The sequence below is a fragment of the Odontesthes bonariensis genome, chromosome 13, assembly GCF_027942865.1.
Source record: "Odontesthes bonariensis isolate fOdoBon6 chromosome 13, fOdoBon6.hap1, whole genome shotgun sequence".
Lineage (NCBI taxonomy): Eukaryota > Metazoa > Chordata > Actinopteri > Atheriniformes > Atherinopsidae > Odontesthes > Odontesthes bonariensis.
The window spans coordinates 7,696,257-7,717,727 of NC_134518.1; the positions used below are offsets into that span (position 1 = coordinate 7,696,257).

General features: G+C 41.5%; 1 protein-coding gene across 2 annotated transcripts in view; it reads right to left on the minus strand.

Annotated features, from left to right (window-relative positions):
* Window positions 1-1,180: 1,180 nt before the first annotated feature.
* The window catches only part of immt (inner membrane protein, mitochondrial (mitofilin)), a 39,570-nt gene continuing 19,279 nt past the window's right edge, over window positions 1,181-21,471 (minus strand). For both annotated transcript variants that reach the window (XM_075480840.1, XM_075480839.1), the window contains exons 7-14: window positions 19,128-19,261; window positions 16,834-16,937; window positions 15,225-15,360; window positions 7,184-7,313; window positions 6,150-6,373; window positions 5,698-5,829; window positions 2,418-2,547; window positions 1,181-2,180 (exon numbers count right to left, since the gene is read on the minus strand). In XM_075480840.1, the coding sequence (XP_075336955.1) occupies window positions 1,573-2,180; window positions 2,418-2,547; window positions 5,698-5,829; window positions 6,150-6,373; window positions 7,184-7,313; window positions 15,225-15,360; window positions 16,834-16,937; window positions 19,128-19,261 (1,598 nt within the window). In that variant the 3' untranslated portion in view covers window positions 1,181-1,572. The remainder of the gene's footprint in view (window positions 2,181-2,417; window positions 2,548-5,697; window positions 5,830-6,149; window positions 6,374-7,183; window positions 7,314-15,224; window positions 15,361-16,833; window positions 16,938-19,127; window positions 19,262-21,471) is intronic.

Genomic DNA, 21,471 nt, shown 5'->3' on the forward strand with positions numbered 1-21,471 from the left:
AATTGATCTGCCAGATTTATGTGTTTTCTGTGGTATTACGTCTGAATCTATTTGTCATTTATTTTACGAATGTTTTTACTCAAGATTTTTTTGGATTGAGGTTGAGCGTCTGTGTTGTGAGGTATGGTCTTGTCATGTTTCTTTAAGTATGAAAGATATTTTACTTTTCTTTGAAAGAGATGATTTTTGTGTACCGTATATCTTTATTTTAAATCTTTTTATAATCTTGGGAAAATACCATATTCATAAATGTAAATGGGGAGGAAGGAAACCATCTTTTGTTGCTTTCAAAAACGAACTCAAATTTTATTTGAACTCTTTAGAAGGACTGAACAGCCGAAATGCCGAAAGGACTATTGATTTAATGGCAACTTATAATTTTTTTTCCTCTTTTGATTAGTTGTTGCACTGTACCCCGCCTTTACAATGTTTGTTTTTGATGTGTTGTTACAATAAAAAAAAAAAAAAAAAAAAAAAAAAAACCTCTGCCCCGCCCGCGTTGATTCAAAACACATCTCTGCGTTGTGATTGGTTTAGTTGCCATCTGCCAGATTCAGGGCAGTATTTTCAAAATGAAAAGTGGTTCGAGGCCAGACCCAACCGCAGGCAAAACATTTTGCCGTCCAGCAGTTGGCGCTGGTTTTCCAGGCTAGCCATCTAATCCTCTTTGCATCACAATACAAGCCCTGCTGACAACAAGACGGTTCCTTCCCATTGAACTCAGCAGGGATTTATAATAAATTGCAGGGAGAGCGAAGTGTGCCTGTCAAAATTGTAGTTTGTACACAGTCCGGTCTCTGCAATAGACTAACTTTTTTAACAAACTCGAGGAAAATCCAAGAGGAAAAAAATGGCAGCATTTCACTCAACCACCAGATTGCAGAGATTACCACCGGAATAAATGGACTTCCAGCTGACCTGCATAGACATAGGCATTTGAAAACAAGGGGCAAAAATGTATGTGCACAGTTCCAGATTGTATTATGAGACAATAAAATAAGGCATTGTAGAAAAATATGAAAAGTCATACCAATAACAACAATAATTAGAATAAAAATTCTAATCCTATTACAGACCTGGTCCTCTAAGCAGTTGATGTAAATAATGTAGGAAATAGAATATCCAAGAAATTCTCTCTCATTTTAACTGAAAAGGATCAAACAGATTAAACACACAGCACTATCTTTTTAATTTATTTAATGTGCAATATTCACAACAGTGAAGCATGACATATAATTTAATGTTTAGATGAAGTGACCATGACATGTAGGCAAAGAATAAAATAATATCTGAGAGCTAAAGGTGAAATGATACATCATTTGAGTATGTAATTTTTAACCAACTTTTAAACTGTATGGTATATCTTAACATCCATGACAAGGTTAACTTAAAGGAATGCCCCACTGAAAATCTCCTCTGAAGTATCACACCGACTCCCTCCTAACCCCTCTTGCTGTTAATCCATACCACAAAGATGCAAGGTATTTTTTTCAGAGAGCAACTAACCTGACACTCAAAAGAGAAACTTTCACTAGACTGTTGCCTTTAAGGTTTCCTAATTAAAGTAGCTGGTTATGGAGCCTGAGTGGTACCTAAGCCCACAGCATTTGCATAAGCTGAAAGCAAACTTACAACCTGCCTGGTTTCCAAAGTGAGTCTGGCTTCAGTCAGCCAGCCTTCTGCCACTCTTCTGGCCTCTCCTCTCAACTGGTTCACCAGTTTAGCTGCCAACTCCAGATCCCCATGCTCTAAACAGTAGCTAGCATACGAGAGAATTTTGAACGGGTCTAAATCCTCACTGCTCAGCTGGTTAGGCGGGGCTTCCTGTTGATTTTCAAACAGCAGTGCAGCTTGAAGGTAGGATAAGAAATATTGGTACAAAGAATTATGGGATTCATCGATGAGAGCAACCCTGCGGGCCAACGATCGCAGGGAGTTGAAGCGTGCACGGAGAGAGGCCTCGCTGTACACACCACGCTGCAGGGATTCTTCAGGGAGAGCTGATGCCAGGGCCAATGCAAAGTCATTACTGCTGCAGCTATCCCGCACAGCCTGAGCAGCACTCTCTAGAGGCAGGGTGGGCAAATCAGCGCTGGCAGTCTTTAAGGTGTAACTGAGAGCTTCCACAGAAAGCCACAGCTCATGAGCCTTACGGGCCTCCTCCTCTGCCACCAAATGGCCTGCAGTCAAAAGAAAGGGAAATGTTTGCATGACAAAATCTCTCGAGGTTCCAATCACCCCTTTGCTCCGCTTCATTTCAATTTCGCAACAGTGTCTCAACCAATTTTATATTTTCTAAATTTCATTCCTTTATTTATCTAGAATTTTTTTTCTCAATTATTTATCCAGCGATGATATAATTTTCCTTCAATGATAAATAAAATATTATTCAGTATTGGTATTTATGTGCATCTTACTATCAATGGCCTCCTCCATCCCTTTCAGTCTTGCGTAAGCCGTGTTCATATCCAGAGTGAAGTTGTCCAGCTGCTCCTGAGTCAGCTGACGATAGTGCGTCTCCTGTTCCAGCATCTTACTGCTCAAGACCTGAAATATATCAATAATTACAAGCAGGAAATTTCTAAATGTTACAGACAATGGAAAAATATTCAAAGGGAAGAAATAAAAAAATTGCTACAAGCCACAAATATATGGTATTATAAAAAAGTGCTCCCATTCCTTTACCATTTGTCTTGTACAAAACGATAAATGGACTGTACTTATATAGAATTTTCTAGTCCAGTTGACCACTCAAAGCACTTTCACACACACACACACACACACACACACACACACATCTTAGGTTATACAGTGTTACAGGCTACATGGTGCTTTTTCTCCATCACAGCCATTGACAGTGATGCTCCCATCTGTATATGAACGCATCCGTGTATTAGGGCTGTCAAAAAATATTCTAAATGCGGAAAAACACATCTGCGCAGGCGCGGCACGGCTGTCTGCTTTGTGAGTGGACGCACTGCATGACAGGGTTAGGGACAGGTCACAGTAGTCGCACTGTCTGGCACAGCGTCGCTGCAGAAAGTTCAGAGCCCAACTCAGCCACAGGCGCAGAGAAAGTTATTTTAACCCCCAAAAATAGGAAAAACCCTGTCTGGAAACACTTCGGATTTTGGTCGGTGGATTGAAAAATTGTGGAGCCTCGAGACAAAGTCATATGCTATGTAAGCTACAGTTACAGAATGTCATTTTTGAGCAATTTTGACAGCCCTACTGGGTATGACTGCATCCACCATGGATGCATCGTGGGGTTCAGTGTCTTGCCCAAGGACACTTCGACATGTGGTCTGAGGAAGCCAGGATTCATACCACTGACGCATATTTATTTCAAATCAGCATCATTACTGATAAATGTTTTGGGAATGAACAGGCAGTTCGGTCTAAAGAAATACCAAACTGATGGTGTATTTTAGAATATGTGATTTTCGCTGAAGCCTGATTTACAGTCGTCCGGGAAAAGCTACGGAGAGCCACGGAGAGCTCTCTCCGCCGTCGGAAACCCTCCCGGAGACGTTCTCCGTTGTTTGCGTGCGTCGGCCAAAATTCCTAACTATCCGTCGATTAGACGGAGACTCGCGGATACCGCAAGGGTTGTGATTGGTCGGCTAACAACATTTACAGAATCACTTTTCCGGTTTAGCGCCTTCCTTTCATAACAACAACACTGCCATTCTTGAAAGAGTTTACCGTGTGCCGGTTAACATTTGGTCAAAATTATTTGCATTTCAATATCAATAAGCTCCAACTCCAAAAACAGTCTTTCTCTCTCGGTCGCCATCGTTTACTGTGAGGAGTGGAACGGAGCCGGAAGGTGAACAATCAATCGATGACTTTCACGATAGACGTCACGAGATTAGGTCGTCTAGCTTAGCGATGCCTACTGATCGGGAGGTGAATTGCCTTGCGTATCCGACATCCCGACGGAGAACTTCGAAAGGATTAATAGCCTCTGCGTGACCATGGAGTCGGATTGGCCGATAGCTACGGAGTAGCATACCGAGGCCTTAAGATGATAATGATAGGACAGTTGGAGTAGACAGGAAGCAGGGGGCAGAGAGAGGGGGAAGACATGCAGCACAGGGCCGTCCGGTGCGGGACTCGAACCGGGGCCAGCTGCAGCGAGGACTATAGCCTCTGTACATGGGGCGGCTGCTTAACCCACTACACCACCGACCGCCCCGGCCTCTATGTTTTAACAGTTTGGTATGCTTTTCCTTGTTTTCCGTCTTATCTGCAGTGATTAAATGATGCATCACTTTAAATGTCGACCAAAGCTATAAAAAAAGAAATAAAAAAAGAAAGAAGAGATTTACACATCTTTTAATATTTAATGCTGAAGGACCACCTTTTATCCAGTAGTCTCAGACTCTCTGAGTGAGAGGCAGTTGTTCTCCCATGGGAGCTAGAGTGTGCACATTATCCACCGTGAGCATTTAGGAAGTGGAAGTCATCACTTTGCTGTAAACGATTGATCAGCTACTACTTCTCAGAGCAGGGTACTTTTCTTCTGAGATGTCTTCAAGTAAGAACTAGTTTTGGTTGTGAGGACACGTTGATCCTTTTCAGCTTCCCCAAAGACCCAGCAATGTTAGATCAGAGGATGCAGTTTTTTTTTCCTGCCAGCAACACATCCAGGAAAAGGTTTGGATTTATTCACTACATTCACAGCTTTGTGAACAGGAACCAGTACAACACTGACTTTGCAGAGAGACTGAAGCTGAAAGTCGAGGCCGTTCCAACACTAGGAGGACACAAGTCTGAACCTCAAACGGTGACAAAACTGTTTCTAATGTCTGTGTTGTGTTGGCATTAGATGTATGAAAGCATATTAATACAAATATCATGGTTACACTCAGTGAAAAGGCAGCTAAGGTGGTGAACAGTACTTTGGGTTAATACATTTATACACAAGGCATACATTTGTTGCTTCTACAACCACTTGGGGCAGCTGTAGTGTCCTGCCAATCAAAAGGCTGGTGGTACGACTCCCAGCGTCCCAAGGCCACGTCATGAATCACATGAAGTGTGCTTGGGCAAGACACTGAACCCCACGTTGCCTACCGACACGTCCATCTGTGTATGATTGTATGTGAACGTGTAGAAGGAAGCACTGTGTTACCTGTATATGGACTAAGACGTACTGTATAAGTGTGTGAGTGAATGGGTGAATGTGGCATGTAGTGTAAAAGTCCTAGGAGTCGACAGCTAGACTAGAAAAGTGCTATACAAGTACAGTTCAGAAACACAGAGTTACCAAACAGATGTCCTGCTGTAATCTGCATTGGAATAGTTTGTTGTGCTGCTCACTTTGATGTTCGGATCAGATTTGAGCCGCAACACGCATGGCTGGATTTCGTTTCGTCATGCTTGAAAATGTAGCATGTTTCTCAATGTGTTTTCTTGTTTATGTGCCTCCTATCTGGCAACTGAATGGTGCGTGTTTCTGAGTCACCGTACTCCCCTTCCCCACCCCCTCGTCAAACCTTGAGTAATTCGACCAATCAGAAAACACTTCAGCCAGATCCTCTCATTCCCAGGAGGAAGCTTCCCCTGAGAGAAAGCTCTCCCTCTTTGCGATTACAAAAAATGTGCAAAGCTAACCTAGAAGTAGGTATCCAAGATTAGGAATGGAATGACTGAACTTTAATGATGTATTTATGTATGTATGATTTTGAAGACCTGCTCAGATTCAGCTCTCAACTCCTGCTCCTGAACTTTAAGGACATCTTGGACATGGTCTGTGTGAGCAGCTGCCTGACGCCGGAGCTGAGTCCTCATCTCTGCCTCCATTACTTCCCTCAACTCAGCCATCTACAAACACACAGAAACATTTATTACAGGCACTGCTTGGATAAGAACAGGTGCCAAATTTAAAGAAAATTCTGAACCCAGACCCCCACAGTGAGGGTAGTTTCATGGGAAGGGCAAAAGTAGACTCAAGACATCCCACCAATGGTAACTCAAATCAGTTGACTACAATATTTGTGCAAATGTGCTTTATGTTTTTCCTTAAATTTCTCACCTGTCATAGTATACACAGATTCATCTAAATTATTACTTAGCCTCCGCAGCTACTACAGTGGATCTCCGTGACAATGCATTCTATGTGAAGTCTAAAACAAGTTTTGTACCTTTCTTTCCTGCTCCAGCCGGGCCTCCTCTTTGACATGCTGCAGTTGAGTGTTAACAGCATTTTCCAGGGCTTTCTGGTCCTCCAGTTTCTGCTGACCCAGAGCTGCATCGATGTGGATCTGCTCTCTTACTCTCTGCTCAGCCAGCTCTCTATTCAACTGGTCAATACGCCGGTGTGCATGGGCAATCAGAGCATTCAGGTCATCCGTTGATAGTTTACCAGCTCACATACAAAGACACAAAAGTACTTTTAGTTTAGTTTGCAAGTATATTTCTTCATGAGACATTACACACAACTAGTAGCTTAATTCCAAAACACATCAATTTATAAATTCTCATTCTGACGGAAGGTGTAGAAGACATCATCAGTTTGATGACGTTTCAGTTGATAAAAAGAAGGAACTCTGGAATGAAACGTGGCTAACAAAAGAATCAGAGATGCTGCACTTTATAATATCCCATTTCACCTCCAGGTTACCGGAGCACCCACTCAACAAGTACTTGTAGGTAAAAGTAATGACATCTCCCATGGAAACCCATTTATACCCAAGGCTTTGTTTAAAGAAGACTTTCTGCCAGGACCTCTCGTCAGGACAAAAGTTAAGTGGTTCAGTGAATACAGGCACACTAAAAAGATTACTATGGAATCATCCTCTTCCTCAAACTGTGCTATTGACTCTAACATTTGAATTTCAATACAGTCCAAATGTCAGCTGATCAATTGGTTGTGGTTCAAATTGGTTGCAGATTAGGCTGGTCACAATGTCTAGAACTCAAGAAGATATTAGAATTAGGTGTGACAGTTAGGTTAGAGTGGAGACCAAGAGAATGAATTATGTCAATAATTTCCTAATAAAGCAAAGTGTACTTTCTGTGGTCCTGGTTAGGGTTACGATGTGAACTGAGGTTAGGTTAAGGGTGGAAGGTTAGGAATTAACTGATAATGAGTTAGGGTTTGGTGTTCAGTTGTCCACAATAAATGGAAGTTAATGTTCTAATAAGGATGGCAACACAATTGTGTGTGTATACTCACTGAGACCTTTCCAGTTGGCCTGGATCTCTGGAGTAAGACTGCTTACTTCCCTCTGAAACTGCTGCTTTGCTTCGTTAACCAGCTCACTATACTGGGAGACGATCCTTGCTTCAGATTCTGCCGACTGAACCTTCAAGGACATACAGTAACAGATGCAAAGAGGTAAACGATACCTTAAAAATCCATCTTGGTTCATAAAATTACATTTCTATTTTTCCATGAAAAAAATGTGTCTACACAACTTTTTTCCTACCTTTCATCTTATTGCACAAATTGACATCATATAGAAACAGTGCAAAAGTGAAATGAAAATCCCCAAAAAGTGCAAAGTGTAGAACAATATTGGATTTTTAGGAGAGTGTTAGAACTTTTGTCTGAATAGATGTGTAATAATATTCATAAGAATGATGTAAATAATATAAATTTACATCAACAAAAATCAAATCAATGACAGTAATAACATTGATAATAACAATATGATGATAATGGTGAAAACAATAATTAGAATGATAATAATATAAATAATAGCAACAATCAGGGCCAAAAGAATTCCCAGAGCAAACTGACCGACCAGGACAGATGATGGAAGCACGCTGCCATCCAGTGGTTCCAGCTGAGGAATATTTGGGCACAAATCAGTGACAACGTTTATGTTCAGCTTCCACCGAGGTATTTATAGCTGAACACTGCCGTTCGTCGCTCTCTTGCTTTCCGTCTCTCTTCTGTGTCTCACCTACCTACTCTTTCTCATCTCACACCAGTCAAGCTGTACTCGCTTCAGCTGAACTTCACAGGAAGGCGTCATTGCCTCCACAAACCTCAGAGACTACCGTTGGTGTAAGAATTGACAAGTTTAATTTAATCTTTGATTTATGACGTTAAATGTGTGACTTCACACTTCCTAACCTCAAAAGTTAATCTCCTTAGTGACATCACGCCCATTCTCTTTCTCTGAATGTCATTGGTGCATTTCTGTGTTTTGTCACATGTTCATCACAGAGTGCGCCTCCAACACTGCTTCCTCACATACAGACGGGGCACGCCTTGGATTTCTTATTTACTGTTTGTTTATGTTGTCTGTCTTCAATAATCTGGACTTTTATTAATAAAATTCTTTCTAAATTCATCAGTGTTTAATTAATCAAAATTTCATAACAGCTGCATGAAGAATCATGCTTTCATCAGTGTGATAACAAATATTAAGAAGAACCAAAGCTATCCAACTTTGATTCTTCTGTCAAAGAATGTTCCACTCATCCGAAGTCTAGTCTCGATAGTCCCACTTCAGTCTCGTGTTCTGGTTTTGGCAGATTAAAAGTGTTTTTCATCCCTACCTAACTGGGACTACTATGGTCCTCCAGGCAAAAGTCTTCAATCTTGCCGACTTATCTGTGAGCATTAATTTAATTTCAGTTCAGTGTGAATTTATACTATGGTCCTCCAGTCCACTACAGCTGTTCCTGGAGGGAAAAAGTCTTCAAAGTCAATCTTTTTTTTTTTTTTTTTGGCCTTTTTATACCTTTATTGTATAGGACAGGGGAGAGAGACAGGGAGCAGGGGGCAGAGAGAGGGGGAATAACACGCAGCAAAGGGCCGTCCGATGTGGGATTCTAACCGGGGCCAGCTGCAGCGAGGACTATAGCCTCTTGTACATGGGGCATCTGCTGTACCCACTACGCCACAGACCACCCCAAAAGTCTTCAATCTTGCCGACTTATCTGTGAGCTACATTTTCTTTAACTACTGATTTTTATTTAAAATGTAAATCATGCTTTTTATTTCTACTGTTTTAATGTATCTGTAAAGCACTTTGAATCACCTTGTTGAATTGTGCTATACAAATAAACTTGCCTTGCCTAGAGTAGCAGGGGGGAGGGGATACTTCTGAATATGTTACAATGGAGAGACAAACTTTGTTTAAATTAATATCCTATAACGTGAAAGGGATCCATAACCCAGTAAAGAGAACAAACATTCGGGGGAAGATGAAAAAGAAAAAAGCAGGGATAAATTTTTGCAGGAAACTCAGTTAACATAATTAGAGGATGCAAAAGTGGGTAAGCAGGTGGTCAAGCTGTTTTCCTCAACATCATAAATCAGGGAGAAGGACGGGGTAGCAACCCTGATTTCAAACAGAGTTGTTTCTGAAAAACTTGCAGAATATAACAATAAGGAAGGGAGATTTAGTATGGTTATTGGTGGAGTGGAAGGAGTGGATATCACCCTGTTAAATGTAAATGCGACTCCAGGAACGTGTTTGATTTAATGATAACCAAGGCTCATGGTCTTGTGATATGTGGCAGTGATTTCAATCTCGGACTAAATCCTCACTGGAATGCATCAGGTACCCCAACTCATCAAAATAATGCTTTTAAAAACTGAGGTTATTGTTAAGGGAAAAGTGAATCTGTGGCATATGGCGGGAACTCAATCCTGAAGTTAAAGCAATACTATGTAACATTTCTACCTTAAAATAACAGCTTGAAAAAAATTGTGCGGCTAGAATGAGTTTTAATACAGTGGAAACCGCTTATAGTGATCACGTTGGTCCAGAGCCAATTTGAACACTATAAGCGGTTGATTACTAAAACCGAAGTTGTATTACAGTACAGGTATTTCACTTATTTTTTATGGAGAATATCATCTAAATGCCATTTGTATCGTTTTTCAATGAGAAAAATTAAATAAAAACGGATAGCTTCAGCATTTACTGAATTTTATTATCATGCAAATTTAATTACAGTACTGCGCAGTGCGCAGACATATTGTAGGCTAACTCAAATACAGTACATTACTTATTCTCTGCTGTGCCGCCGGTGCATTTTTTTTCTTACAAGTCAGAAAATAAAGTTTGAATTCAATCCGCCTTTCAGCACCCCTGCTCGGATCTACGCTCCTCCGTGCCGGTGTTCTGTCGATTTGTGCTACTTGGTGTGAAAACGAAACTTAGAAAATCGGCTTGGCGCATGCGCAAAACCACAAAGTAGCAATTCTCGACAAGTAGGAGAAATCGAATGAACACCGGCCTCCCATCTTACAAGAACCAGCCTGGAGCTTCCAGCGGTCACACGCGCATTCAATCCGCTCTCCAGCACCCATCCTCGGACACATGCTCCTCCATGACTTCCTTTTTCCAGCCATGATTCGCGCGCTTGCTGCCCGGTGTCAACTCGTTACGTTGGCTAGCGAGGCAGAAGCAGACGTCCAGAAAGGAATCAAGGGAGTAAAAAATAAAATAGCTACACGTAGTTTTAAAATTATTTTTGCACATGTTTACATTCATAAAATGGCCAAAAATGAACATTATAAGCGGATTTCTTGATCACTATAAACGAATTATTTAAACAGCATTTGTATAGAAATGATTCCGTCCCAAGCCTTTTGATCCATATAAGCGGTTGATTACTATATCCGTGACCACTATAGGCGGTTTCCACTGTATTACAATTGGCCTGTCTCCTATGCCCTTCGGGGGTCTGAGTTGGAAAAACTGCGCTATGTAACTTTGCTGGAGCGGCCCGGGAGCGGCCCGGGAGCGGCCCGGGAGCGGCCCGGGAGCGGCCCGGGAGCTGAGCGGAAGTACTTCGACTTGCTTTCTGGCACACCTACCGCAAAAACAAATAGACCCCTCTCATGCTCCCAGGTATAAGGCTAAGCTAGCGCAACATTGTCAGTACGATCATCATGGAAGAGGCACCGAAGAAACAGAAGAAGACGTTGACTGATGAAGCAAGGAAGAGAAAGAGAGAGGCCGACAAAGCAAGAGACCGAACTAGAGTTGTTCTCGGAACAACCTGTAGGGGGAGCTCCATAATGGGCTTTTTGAGAAGTTACATTGTATTGCTTTAAGGATAACTAATTTCTCTCAGCGCAAGAGATTACTTTTCATGTTTAATAAAGACATTGGAAGAATTGGAGCATGTAAAATGGGGCTGACGGATCTCTCCGACCACCGTCTAATCTGCATAGATCTAGATATTCAAAATAACAAACACAATTATTTTTCTTGGAGATTGAATTTGAATAGACTGAAGGGCAATTAAAGGCTGAACTAGAGGCAGATATTCAGTACTTGGAAGAAAATAACAGGGAACAATCTCCGTTAAAGGTCTGGGATGCCTGTAAGGCAGCTGTGAGTGAAAGATTATTGCTAAGATGGCCCTAAGAGGAAGAGACCAAAAAAATTAAACACACTGGAATCAAAACTTAAGAAATGAGAAAGCAAGAACCAAAACAGAATTCACTGTAGAAATGTTCAGATGAATGACTTCGACCACATGGAAACTCAGAAAAAACTAGCATTGTTCAATCAAAATTATTCTGAAATTGGCAACAAATCAGTAAGACTTTTAGCATATAAATTAAGCTTTAGATGCTCTTTTAAATACACTAAATCTACCTCAAATCTCAGTTTATCCAAATAAAACACAACCAAAGGAACTAGAAATAGCAATCATGAAACTCAAAGCTAATAAATCTCCAGGGAAAGATGGATATACGCCTGAGTGGTTCCAAAACGTTAAAGCGACACTCATCTCCCCTTCTCCTCAGAACAATTAACAATGTCCTCTATACTGGGGATACCCTTAAGTCTTGAACTGGAGTGGAGAGAACACAAATTAACACTTTTTTGCGGACGACATATGCCCTGGGTTCTCTTCCCAGAACTGGTCAGAGGATTACGATCAGCTGTCCGGATATAAATCGAATATGCACAAATCTCCTAACATTTAATTATAACCCAGACAAATGTGTACTGGTGAAGGTTAACTGTGACTCTGAATTTATGATGCACCTGAGGGCTCAAATCCTAAAACAACTCAACAAAATTGTATTTCTAAATTATGATCCCCTAATTGCAACAATAAAATGAGACCCATCAAGGTGGAATATGCTACCCTTCTAAGTATAGGTTAAAGAGGGGAAGCTGTTAAAATGAATATTCTTTTCCAGGCAATCCCAGCTGAGCCTCCCAAAGACTTATTTCAGGACCAGGACAGATAAGACTCTACAGCTGGCTAAAGAGAAAGGTGTTTTTTCCCTGTCATGTCTCAAAAATTATTTCATCTTAAAATATTAGTAGATATTTGCGCAATGGAGGGAGATAGAATGCCAAATATCAAGTGATATTCCGCTACAGGCTATTATAGAATGTAATACCCTGAAGGAAGCTAATCCGTGGATAGAGAACACTTTAAAAATGTGCTTAAACTTGATATGGGAAAACCAAACTGGGTGGAAGAATTTTTGGAAAGAGTTTTGAGGATTAACTCATTGGCTGCCAGCCATTTTCAGTGCAGAGAGACCCATGCTGCCAAGTGTTTTACAGTATTTTGACTGATTTTCCAAGACCCACAGAAAAGTGTGTCTTATGACTATGTACACACCGAAATTACCAAACGAAAGAGTAGACTCTCTTCTTTCATCAGGAAAAAAAAGTTTGTTTCTACCATTTTCAGTCCTTTAGTAATAGACAGTAGAACATAGGTTGGTTTCACCAAAAACAGCTGTTTGACCAAAAAAACGGAGAAAACAAGCTTTTTTTTTTGTGCAAAGTGACATTGCTGCCACCTTGCGGGTAATTTTGCCAGTACATTCTCTGTTTAGTGTTTACAAGCCTAAGATTTAGTGACAAACTCCGCTAGATTGTCCCCCAGCCCGCTCCGTTAAAAAACGCAATTGACGTCTATAGACGTCTTTGGCAGTCAACGTTTTTTTTTTTTAAATTGACGTCTATAGACGTCAATGGCACCGAAAGCGTTAATATGATGCGTTTATGTGATGGAAAAATTTACATTCGCTTTGGCGGGATGTGGAAAAGTTAAACATTACTGGGATCCTCTTATTACATGTGTGTGATCCGATTTCACATCAAGCAGGTAGTCGAACTGTGAGGAAGTTTTAGGAGCTGCCCACCACCATTTTCAGAAAACAGTGAGTCCTTTATGGCCCTTTACTGTGAATTCACATATTATTTGAAGAGAAGAGATGCTCCGTTTCCATTTTCCAAGTGTGTGATTATAGAAATTAATTAAAATAAAAAGAAAGACATTTTAATCCCAAAGGGAAATTGATCTGAAGCGATACGTTTTATCAGCATTTGATGAAAACCTATTGATTCTGGTCAGAAAGTGAATGCAGTCTGAACATCCATGCTGACTCAGCTGAACACTGACCCTGGCTCTTGTTCCTCCGTTTCTGGGTTCATCGCTGTACATGCAGTGACTGACTCCACTGCTCTGTTGCACCCAATCCTATCCCACCACCTATACCAACTCTGAAGAGTTTATATTTCCCCTCTATAAAGGCTATTTTAAAGCTACAAAAGAAAAAGGTTGGTATTCTTTATCCATCCTTTACGGCAGATAGACCCGTCTACAAAGCTAAGGTTGTGATAAATGGTCCACACAGAGAACAGATCGTTGTCATCAGCTTACTGGAAAGCAGCGCAGGTCTGAGACTAAGATATGACTCTCTCTTGTGGTTTGTGCCTGTTCTATCTTGCTGTCGTCTCACTTCATCCTCTCCGAGCCTGGCTCTGTCTGAGACTTCCTTGTGAGTGTGCCATAGTAACGTAAGTGGAAGATGTGGATGCAGGCCCTCATCTGACAGCATTTACTGCGAGTGTAAGTTCTGGTAAGGGCTGCTGTTTCATTCTGTTGATTTCCATTTACTTGTTGATACTGTGGAGCCATTCAGATTCGTGTGGTAATCATGATATCAACACAAAGACAGTCAACAATGAGCCTCATCATTCTCTTTCAAACACCATCTAAAATCCTTTTATTCAGTTGGTTTTGTTCTCGTCATTGAGTGTACTGTCAGGTCATTTTTAGCTTTTTATTTGTTTTTATTGCTTATGACTTCATTTTGACATGTTCCCGTTTACTACATTAAATGTATCTGTGTAATATGTTACTTACTGTTTATACTATTTCAATTCAATTCAGTTTTATTTATATAGCACCAAATACAACAAATGTCATCGCAAGATACTGCCCGTTTAACTTTGAATGGTATTTTATCTTACTTTCATTATACTCACAAGTCCCTACTTTCTACTTTTGCCTGTCACTTTGAATAACAATAAATAAAGAAAAGTTTGAAAGGAACGAACTTTGTTTGAAAAGTGATAAATAAAGAAATTTGGACAGACTCTCCACAAACTGTAAAGTAAACTCCCACAGTGCAATCTTTGCATTAAAGGAGAAGTTTTTAAAAAAATTTTTTAATTTAATTAATTTAAAACCTGGACCTTATTTTTGGCATAAAATACGTTCATCTACTCACCGATAACAGTTGGGTGAAAGTCAGCATCCTTCGGGCGCTATTTAGATCACTTGAGATCCGCGTATATCCATATAACAGGAGTGAACAGGGCATAGACAATACAGCCTCTAAATAAGGCATTCTCTGTCTTTATTTCACCAATACTTTAAAACGAATGAATGAATGAACGCGTACTATTGCACTGTTAGTTCAGAGCTGCCGTGTTGTTGTTATCAGGGGCTTTCTACACACACATCTACAGGGATGACGTCGTCAACATGCACCGCTGCAGCACAGCTTATTTACTCTATGCTCTGTGACGGTCGGCTATCTTTACACAGAGTTTGCTACTGCTAGTTTTGTGCAACATGGCAATTTGGAAAAACGCAATAAGCATGTTACCAGCAGCAGTAGAAATTCCGTGTAAAGATGCTGCGGCACGCGTCGATGACATCATCCCAGTAGACACGTGTGTAGAAATACAGGTACAGTCCATTTACTATTTCAAATTAAATTATTTATTGTGGTCTTTTTACTTCTATTGATCACTGAGCTTTTTTTCTCTTTGATGAGCCCCTTGTTGGACAAGCACAGGCTCAGTTTCTGAATATGTCTTTAGGGTAACTGCCCAGCCAAGGTACAGAGTGGCGTAGTCCAAACATCCACTGCTCATTCAGAATGCAATAAAGAAACAAATAAGACAAAATGCTTAATAGCTTTTTGCCAAACCCTTCATCTGTTTTTAGATCGTATTCCAAAACAATGGCCTTACCTTAGTAACCACTTTGTCCAAGTCCACAATCATTTTATGGAGATTCTCTTCTGCTGCTAAAATCAGTGGGCGTGCAGCAGGGATCTTCAGCCCTTTAGAGTCGTCAATCAATGACTTGAGACTGTCCAAAGCTTCCCTGTATTAAGAAACAAATGGAGGCGGCAGAAGAAGACATTTTGAAAGGCGTAGTAATGTGGATGTATCAGTCCTTTCCTGGATGCATGCTGTACATGACATCACCGACTACTACAGGATAATCTAAGATGGAAGGTCAAGTTGTTTTATTTGCAGACAGACGTACACTGAAATGCCTAGGGTGAGGGCCAGGAAAGTGAAGTAAAAACATCACAGTCCAATACACAAAACACAATAGCATCCACTGGTAACATATGTAATTAAATATATAGAAGAAGCATAAAAATTTAGATTAAAATAGAATCAAAACACAGAAACGGACAGAAGATATTTACAATGTAGTATGTAGAAGCACAATGGGATAAAGTAAAGTATGTAAAGTAAGTACTTCTTGAAGTGAACATGCTAGAGCAGTAAGTTAAGTAGACTGCAGATTAAGTTTGTTTGTTGCACATCTGTATGGCCTGCAGGCAGATGTTTGTTCTGGCCATGATGCTGCGGTAGCACCTCCCGGACAGCAGCCTGGTGAACACTTTTGAGTGCTGGGTGCTTGTGGTCTTTAAGGATTGCGGTTACTTTTGTCAGGCACCGTTAATGGTAAGATGTCCTGAAGGGCTGGAAGTTTGTTGTCGATGATTTTGAGCTCTGCTGTTCTCACCACTCTTTGGAGAGCCTTACGGTCACCAAGGAAGCAGTTCACTACGCTGCTCCTATAGAAGCTTGCAAGGATGTCGGGTGCTTGTTGCTACTGACTCTCACCACAGCAGCTCCACTGAAGTACAGTGGATCGTGCCCCCATTCCCCGTAATTTCCTGTAGTCCGCGATCATTTCCTATGTTTTGCAGATGTTGCGGCAGAAGTTGTTGTCGATATGACAGGGCACTGAGCACCTCTCAGTCTCATCTTCATCAGTGATGAGGCCCAGAACAGAACAAATGATAGTTGATCCTTTTCTGGTAGCACAGTCGTGTGCAGCAGGGTACTAAACAAACATCCTTGTGGGCCCCCTGTGCTCAGAGTCAGTGAAGAGGAGGTGGGGTTGCCTATGCTGACCACCTGTGTCCAAAATTCAGTAGTACAGATGAGTCTTTCCTAAGTTGCTAAGCCCTGTACTTTGATGATGAGTTTGTCCGGGAAAAATACTGAGCTTTAGGTGTTCTTCCCACCCAGATGTGCAAAGCAACAGCATCGTCAGTGCATCAATCGGTGTGATATGCAGTTTAACTTAGTATTCAGTTATTAGATGTACCAATGATGATAAGATTTGCAGAAATCCTGGTGACTGCAATAAGCTCAAACTTTTCTTTGCAACCGTCATAAGGGAAAATGGACATTCGTACATCTAATAACTATATTAATAACACGATTAGCTGTGTAAATTGTGATTGAGCCCAATAGGCAAACAGCAATCAAATATAAAATCATAACTGTGTGTGTGTGTGTGTGTGTGTGTGTGTGCGTGTGTGCGCATTACTTGGCTTTCAACAGAGCAGTTGTGGCGTCATTCACAGCACATGTTCTACCCTTGAGAGCAGCTTCTAGATCCTTCCACTGGGCTGACTTCTCCTCAGATGGAGCCTGGATTTGATAAATAATGGAATCATTCAACAACAAAACAAATTTTCTCTACAATAAAAGTGTTGCCATAAAACAGTACTGGCTAAATATTTAGTTGGGTGTAACATCTACAAACAAATGGCAAAACGTTTTATCTGCTGAACCTGCTGAGCTACTCAGCACCCTGACATGCATTCTGAAATGAAGCTCAGTTATTCACTCATTTTTAAGGCCAACAAGTAGAATGACGACTGTTTACATTTTGATTGCGGGGCAGCGTTACAAAAAGGTGTGCTTGACTAGAATCTCTCATGGCATCAACATAGAACAAGTCAGCGTCACTAAACAATTCATCAGTGCCGACAATTTCATGTGGTAGAATTAACATTAGGTAGGCTACCACAGTTTTTCCAACCAGCTTTCTAACAAGCAGAGAAGATTAATGACTTCAATGAAGTTTCAAATCAGTGGAAATCCTCTCCATTAAAGGGGAACTCCGGGGCATTTGAAGCGTGTTTCCATTGCTAGAGGTTGTCAAATAATGATAGTAGGACACAGAGAGGTCCAGATCTGTGCTCCCTGTGTGGAGATCGCTCTGTCCGCACAGCATGTCATGCGAGGCTAATACGTGGTGGCTAAGGGGCAAGCGCTAACCCTTCCACGTAAAACAACAACTTGCACACTGCAGAAACGTCACACCACTCACACCACTTTATAACCCATCCGACAATAAAGTCACAAGCCTTACCATCAAAACCATATGCATGGTTCTCACATTACTGGCATGGGAACGTTACAAAACAACTTTATAAACAGCATGTAACTCACCGGCTGGTTGTAGGCTCGCGCATGTGAAAGCCCAAAAGAGTCGATGGAGAATAATCCCATATACAAAACAATTATATTCTCTAGAAAAACTACGTTCAAGTATTTAAAACATTACAAGAATATTACTGGGTATGTATTGTCTCGCATGACATGCTGTGCGGACAGAGCGATCTCCACACAGGGAGCACAGATCTGGACCTCTCTGTGTCCTACTATCATTATTTGACAACCTCTAGCAATGGAAACACGCTTCAAATGCCCCGGAGTTCCCCTTTAAGCTGGAACAAAGTTGATGCTGTGCACACTGACCCAAATCACCATGTTTTCATTTTTGTTGGTGTAAATCAAAGAAGAAATTAATGTAAAAATGTTGCTACGTTGTCAAAAAAAAACAATCAGTTTCAGGTAAACATTTGTAACTGTAAAATAAATGCCCAGATAGATCCTGTAGATCCTGTAGATGTGCATGTGGATACATGCACATATATAGCCCCTTTCACACTGAGGAATAACCCGCGTTTAATCCGCAAATTTAGCGTGTCCGCTGTTGCATTCACACTGACGACCCGGGCTGCCGCGTCAACTCGACTCGCCTTTCGACCCGCGTCGGACCCTAGTCTTTTTAAAAAGACTAGTTCGAGACATTTTTGAAGATGGCCAACTGGCGAGACAAGGAGGTCCGCGAGCTCCTCAGCCTCAGAGCAGAGGACGTTATTTACCGCCACATTTTGGGGACTATAGTGCTCTTGTATTCTCCGCATATGTTCTTCGGCGGCATCCCACGTTGTAACCATCCACACCCCGTAAAATAACATCTCCATGAACTGCATATACAATTGCAAAAACGAGTCCTCAAGGTGTATTTAACCCTACCTCTGACGTATGGCTTGTGCCTACGTCATTCTACACGCCCAGCATTTTATGCGTTTCGTGTGACGCTCTGCCACTAGGCAACGCCCCCTGAACTCGGCTTCAGGCGACACAGGTCACCTAACACGCCAAGCGTTCACATTGCTCGACACGGGTTGAAGGTGCAATTTGGACCCGCTAAGGTAGCGGGTCGCAGTGTGAAAGGGGCTTATGTTTCGCCTGAAATGACCTGTAACAATTTTCTTTCTTTTTTCAAAAATAATTTTGGAGATCAGTTAAAGCATGAGGCTCAATAAGCTTAATGTCCAGGCCTGCACATTTCAGATTGACTGAGAGAAGGAAGCTGAATTTTGGCTTGCAGAACTCCTTAAACACATCTTTTATATTCACTTGATGATAAAAACTGACTGACCTTTCCAGCACTATAACACACCAATTCATAGAACATTTTTAATCATCGGTACCAGCACCGTTATATGCACACTACATATTTGTTGTCAGTGAATTGTGTACCTCTGCTTCCATAGCCTCCTTCAGTTTGTGTGTGTGCTGGACGATTGCCTGTAGGGCTGCCTCCTGCGCTCCAATAGCCTGTAATGTAGCCTTAGCTGAGCTCGCCAGAAAGTCCTCAATGCTGGTTGATACGGCTGCAAAACAAACAGATGCACACACAGGAAGCATTAAAGAGCTGAACAGACACAGGAAAGAGGTTCACCTGCCAGCTCCCTGCTCTGGTCCAGGAGAGACTGCATTCTGATGAGGTCGCAAGGGAGTACACACCAGTCAATAGTGGATTAAGGATCAACTTAATCCACGACACACCACACGTAGTGCCTGATACACCAGAACTTGGTTCGGCCCAGAGCTCTGTTGGAGACCTTTTGCATGGAGATTAAGTGTGCATAGTGAAGTTAACACATATCCTACCGTGCGAGTGGAAATTCTGAACAAAGTCAAAAAGTATTGAACTAAGGCTGACGTAAGCTTCCACATTATGTTCCCCCTGATTCTGAGTACTTGTTGGGGTGCGTTTATGACATGGAAATTTATGTGGTAATGCAAAGTTGTCCGAGACTATTGGGGTAGTGGACAAACCAGCCGGGCCTTCACTGAAGGTTCCATTTGTTCTTGGATTACACCCTGCAGAAGAAAATCAGCTGATCACCTCCACAAGTACTCATCCATGTTAGAAGCTCTGCATGAAGAGATTTCAAGGCGATTTCAAAACAGTTGAGAGTGAAATGCAAATGGTTTCTTCTCCCTTCAACTGCGGTGTGGATAATGCTCCGAGTGATGCTCAAATGGAACTCATTGACCTGCAGTCTGGCACACTTCTGGCAGAGCACTTCAGGTCAGTCTCACTGCTGGATTTTTACTTTTCCCTCAAAGAGGAGAACTTTCCTCACCTGAGGAGGCATGCTCAGAAGATTCTTGTCCTCTTTGGATCTACGCATGTATGTGAACAGACATTCTCAGTGATGAAGTTCAACACATCCAAACACAGATCCTGTATCACTGATGAGCACCTCTCAGCCGTCCTTCACATAGCCACCTCTGACATTCAGCCAGATTTTAATACCCTTGTCCAAGACCAAGATAGACTGGATTATTCTCACTGAAGTGAATGAATGAAAAACATTAAAAATGATAGTTTTTTGTTTTTTTTGTTTTTTTTTATTTTTGTTTGTGAACATTACCAAGTTAAAAATAAATTGCACTGATGTTTGTTTTTGTTTATTACTTCTATAGTAGTATTTTCCTATTTGATCTATACACCACAATTTCACACAGCCTATTTCTACAAATATTTACAGACTAATTTTATTCTTGTGATTATGAGTATTAGCTATTCAAAATATATAATTTTGTACATTTACTGTGGGAGAAAGTTGAGCAGAATCAAGTTGAAGTTATCGTTGGTGTGGCCCTCTGACACAATTCAGATTTCTCATGTGGCCCCTTGTAAAAATTAATTGCCCACCCCTGGTCTACACTGCGCAAGTAAAGAAAACTGATGGTGACGGGGCGCGCCTAGACACGGCGCATACATATGGGTTCCATTAGAAGAGAGAGTCTGTATGAAAGACTGTTCTGAAAACAGGTCACCCAATGGTTGGTGCGAAAAGGCTGTTAGGAATTGGTTTTCCAGTCAGCTCACTTTAGTTCCCATCGTCACATGGGCTATGAAGAAAAACTGTGCCAATCAAGGCCCAATTCAGTTGGCTGGGCATTCTGGCAGAATGTTACGTGGTCAATCGACAGGCTGTTCCAAGAGTCTCAGTGGCCCCTCCCATTACTAGAGGTGCTGTTTAAGCACAATAGTAATGAATGGATTTACTTTGCCCATTTCACTGGAGCACATGGTGAGATAGCTTGCATTAGTTCTAGTAGATTACGCAATATGATACCCCAAAGAAGCTCCTCTGCACAGCATTTCCGCTCAGGCACTGTTTCAGGCTATGTCCCGAGTCTCAATCCTCAAGGGAACATTGTTAACGTCTCGCACACTCAAAGAACTTGAATTTTTAGGGATCAAATATATTGAGATTAGTGTCTACTTCATGCAAACAGGTGGAGTGACTGAATAAGACACTGAAGTCTATGGTTCGTAAATTAACTCACAACGAAGAACCAATTGGTATGAATGACTGAACCCTCCACCTCCCTGCTGCGACGCACAGTCCCACAGTGCCTGCTGTAGTCCCATTGTTCTATATATTGACACATTTCCATCCATCCATTATCTACCGCTTCTCTGGGGATCGGGTCGTGGGGGCAGCAGCTTTAGCAGGGAAACCCAGACGTCCCTGTCCCCGGCCCACTTCCTCCTGCTCTTCTGGGGGGGGACCCAAGGCGT